This window comes from Mercenaria mercenaria, chromosome 5, assembly GCF_021730395.1.
Source record: "Mercenaria mercenaria strain notata chromosome 5, MADL_Memer_1, whole genome shotgun sequence".
Lineage (NCBI taxonomy): Eukaryota > Metazoa > Mollusca > Bivalvia > Venerida > Veneridae > Mercenaria > Mercenaria mercenaria.
This window is the reverse complement of record NC_069365.1, coordinates 92,697,302-92,702,022: the sequence shown is the minus strand read 5'-3', so window position 1 is coordinate 92,702,022 and position 4,721 is coordinate 92,697,302. Positions and strand designations below refer to the sequence as shown.

Below are 4,721 nucleotides of genomic sequence, written 5' to 3'. Positions count from 1 at the left end.
GATGTTGATTAGGTATCGTATGACTTCATGGGTATTTATTTCTAGATTTAGAAGATATCAGTGATTGGAATTTGTTTTATGGTTGTAGACGAATTGTGATGGTAATATAGATCTTTTATGTTTTGGTAATGGAGGGACACATATGATTTCAAAACTTGTTCAGCATAGCTTGTCATTAATTTAGATGGCCTTAGTACTAAGTACTTAAATTACATATTCAATCGAAAAAGCGGACGCAGCCGTATGTTTCTGATATACACTAAACGAAACCTCAAACCCCTCGAAAAGTATAACCCGCTTTGGTTTCTTATTTGTCTTCTGAATGATGTTAAACTATTTTGGATATGTCGTGATACAGAATATGCAATTTCGTAAGACTCACAGGATCATTTACACCTAAGTTTCGAACAATTCCATTTTACATATTTTAGCTAAATATCTATGACATAAATTGAGGTCCACCCCAGCTTAGCGCAGATCTACGGATGAGTTTGATCCCCGGGCGAGGCGTATGTTTCCCATGGCGAGTTGATAAAAGATATTGCCCCTGGTTTCCCCTATGATTCATATGCAGCAGTTGGCAGGTACTTACAAAGAAGAAGGCATTACTGATGCAAAATCCAGAAACGCTGCTTACATTAAATACAGACTGTTGAAAAACGGGCTAAACCCAAAACAAATGAGATTTTCTGTTATTATAGTTGAGGTAATAATGATTTTAACGGTTTTTGGATATAAGATTGCACTCAATAATGCAAATATTGCAAAGATTTAAAATATATGCTGTATGTAGTGTGTTCATCTTGCTTCGCAAATGATATATTATCTCACATTTGAAATGAAATAGTTACTCTCAATAAAACCGACAGGATATTTGAAATACAGCAACTCCCTTTCCCACCTCTCTCTCTCTCTCTCTCTGTGTGTGTGTGTGTGTGTGCGTGCGTGCGTGCGTGCGTGCGTGTGTGTGTGTGTGTGTGTGTGTGTGTGTGTGAATAGGTCTCTAAATTTTCCCAATGGCTTTATCTGTCTTAAAACCATTTAGCACTTTGAAATGTCCTATTGCAAAAAGAAATAATAAAAAATCAAGAAATGAGTGACATGATTGGATAGATTATTATTCTACGTCTTCCATGGTATAACACTACAATTGTGGCCGAATGCGTTTGCATGTGAGTGTAATTTGATCTAGACGGTAACTGCATAACTACAATTTAAATTTATTCTCTTTATTTACAATTGGTTTTCTCTTCTATTACAATGATTTTCAAAACTTTGACAATATAACCTTAGCCGCACACACGTCATTTTTGCTAAAAAATAGTAATATAATTTTGGGAATTTCTCGAAACAGGATCCTGAATTCCAGACACTCTTTCTTACGGAAGAGCATCGGTGTCATGCAGGTGTTTATCATATATTAGCTCGAAATTTCGATACATAAACTCGAAATTTCGACGAACGTACCTTGAAATTTCAAGATACTTAGTCGAAATTCCAAGTCAGAATGTCGAAAATTCGAGTTAATAAATAGCATGCAACTGGCGCTATCTTCCGTCTCATCTTCTGTAGATTTAGTATCTAATTATGATCTTCCGATGTCGGGACAATTTTTAAAAGTAACTAAATTTTGTACTTTTGTATATTGCGCCTTTAAGATTAACCTCACACACTAAATGTTTGATAGTAGTAATAAATCTACAGTATTTCCGTGCCCGTAGATAGGTAATATAGTGCATAATTTACTTATCTGTAGATTCTCAATATTTCGAGCAGAAAGAGGGCTCTTTCAGTGCTATTTACACTTGCATCCATTTCTCAACTGTCTCCAAGGTTTCACACTTTACAAAGTCCCTATCTATTATCGTGTACACTTTTACGCAATTTCCCGCAGTACCTACGTAGAGTTTGTTATCTTTGTTGCTATAGCATATCGAGCATGGTCCTTGGAGAGGACAGTCATTTCCTAGTAAAAGTTGCGCATCCGAATGATCAGGATGAATTACCTGGACATGGCTTGTGCCACCTTCTACCCCATAAACAAACCCTTCATTGTCCGACGTTATCCCTAGTGGATTCCAGAAGTTTTTGACGATTCGGTGCTTCTTTGAACTTTCTAGTTCTACTGCGGTAATGTTTCCAGTACTCCAATCTGACACGTATAATTGTGTAGCGTCCGGATTTAATGCTATGTAACCAGGTCTCACGAAAAGAGGAGCACCGTCTTCATCCGACTCAATTTCGTTCAGAATGTCTCCTTCCATATCAACTATTTGAACTTTACATCTGTTTCTTCCTAGCAAGGCAATAATCAGCCTGTCTTGATTATAGATTATATCTTGGCATTTCATTTCTGTTTGTATACTACGCTTTTTTGGAAGAACAGTATTTTAGCTTTTGTCAAGGTTAGAAACTGAATTACGCTTCCTTTCTTGTAGTGTTCATGATTCTGAACAATAGCTATTTGAGTGTCAGTCACTTTAGTAGCAGCACATGGTGGCGTGTTTACAGGTCTGATACACAGGAGATTTTGGTTTCTTGTATCGAATAACTTTACGGAAGAGTTATTGGCGTCAGAAACAAATAAAATCTGATCAGACAATAAGAAACATTTGCTTATCCAACAGTCATATTTGTCATTTTCGTTTTTTACATATATAGTGGTCACTTCGGTTGCGACTTTCCTTTGTACTTTCTCATGTGTTCTTTTGCTTTCCGTGCCGAATTTTCTGACCCCAATGCCAATTGTTTTTACCCTTTCATTCAATTCGTTTACCTGCTTTTTGACAGAAGACTTCAATTTATCACCACTTAAGGTACATTGTTTCGACACGCCTTGTAGAGAGACTACCATACCCTCAAGTTCTTGGCTGAAAGTTGTTAGTTTCATGAAATGTGTATATTTTTGATTGCTGTCAGACTTTGACGACTGCTTGTGAGTGTCGGACAACTTGTCAATATCAAGCTTCAGTAAATTATATTTTTGTGTTACACCTTCGATACGACCATTATCCAGTTTCTTTTCTGATTGTATCTTTTCTTCGATGTTTTGCATTTCTTTATAAAAGAAAGAGAACATTGCTTCTGTCTCATTCTTTAATGTAGTTTTGGCTTTTCTAGGAATATCACTAATGATTTCATGTGTTTTCATTATTAGTTGCTCTGTTTTTGAAACACTTCTCACAACGTCATCGCTTTTAGAGATTAACTTCTTTAAACCTGATTCAATCTCAAGATCGTTGACCAAATCCGAAAGGTATTTCAACCTGCAGGACACATTGTGGTCCTTTTTCTTACATACTGAACACGCAAATGTCTTACAAGTAGCGCAGTAAAATTTGATAATTTCATTCTTATGTGTTGGACATTTTTCAAGACATATGTCCCGAGACATTTTATCATTGTCCAAATATGCATGCTCAGAGAGAAACCGTTTGTGATATTTTAAGCATGTTGCACAGAGGTAATCTACACAGGAGGGGCAAAACGCAGTTGCCGTCACGGAAGTACCTTCTCTGTTGCAAGGCTCGCAATACATCTCGAAGACTTCCTCTGATTCCGTGGTAACAAGATCTGTAGTAACTGCATTTGTTTCTGTCATTTCTTGGGCTGACTGCACTGGTTTAACGACTTGCTGTGACGCTGCCATTGTCATTTCGTCAAAATCGACCGGCTTGTTAAATTCGGTCTCTATAATAAAGTAGCACGTTATTCGAAAAAATATAAATATTAATCAGGTTATCTCAATATGGGTCAAATAGTTAAGATCCTCGAAAGATAAAAAGTAAAAAGAGCAGCGCGCAGTCATTAAACTTGATAGAATGTAGTTTGAAAATAGTAAAATTGAACTGTAGTTAAATTACTATTCTTATATTTCATAAAGGGGCACAGAAGAGTCTTGTCAAATGTAACGCAATTATTCCATTATTGTTCTGTAAAAAAAAGGCTTGTATTCTGTTACGCTGCAATGAACACCCGTAAAGCACTAAACGTCTGTGACATCCAGATCTGCAAATTATTCTAGAATTTTAAGTTAACTCATCTTGATCAGTTTCTGGTAAAAGTTACTCAACTAAATGTTGAGTTTTTCCCCTATTTTCCCTATTTTAGCGAATGATAATAACTTATAACTCACATTTCGCACTATGACATTTGCGCATTACAGTATTCCATCTACTTGAAAAATTATGGGCTTTCTCCTTCATATTCAAATACTAGAAGGACGCAGATCTTAAAATATGATCCAAATATTTTCGAAATTGAATTTAACTGAAACTGTATTTGTAGCTCCGTCCTAGATAGTATCAAGTAAGTTAAAGTGCGAAGTCCAAGCATGTATAATAGATAAAACTACATAAACAACGTGACAAGTGCAATGTTCAAACACGTAGACTAGATAAAATGTAAAACCCCAGTCACACATACGGTGCGGATAGCTACGTCTAGCCGTGGATAGAAACGTATTAGTCCGTATCGATCCGTACCTGAGTCGTACCTCAAAGTAGTAATCCGTATCACTCCGTGCCAACACTTGGTCAAAACGTATTCAAGCCTTGACTTATCCAAAACTTGCAAGTTTCTCCAACTTTTGAACATGCACTAAAGTTTGAGCGATTCGTAGCCATTTGAGCGTGACTTTAGTCTTACTTTGTTGAAACTTATACGTACTCTAACGTAGTTATCCGTACTGAAACGTACCTTGCCGTAGCTGAACGTAGTTA

The 4,721-nt window shown here is 36.5% G+C and overlaps 1 protein-coding gene across 1 annotated transcript; it reads right to left on the bottom strand.

Moving 5' to 3' along the window:
• Nucleotides 1-1,213: 1,213 nt before the first annotated feature.
• On the bottom strand, nt 1,214-4,326 carry LOC123557953 (E3 ubiquitin-protein ligase TRIM63-like). Its single transcript, XM_053544340.1, has 2 exons — nt 4,136-4,326; nt 1,214-3,690 (listed from the first exon to the last, which is right to left on the bottom strand). The coding sequence occupies exon 2, from the start codon at nt 3,653-3,655 to the stop codon at nt 2,348-2,350; it is 1,308 nt and encodes a 435-aa protein (XP_053400315.1). The 5' UTR covers nt 3,656-3,690; nt 4,136-4,326; the 3' UTR covers nt 1,214-2,347.
• Nucleotides 4,327-4,721: the final 395 nt, after the last annotated feature.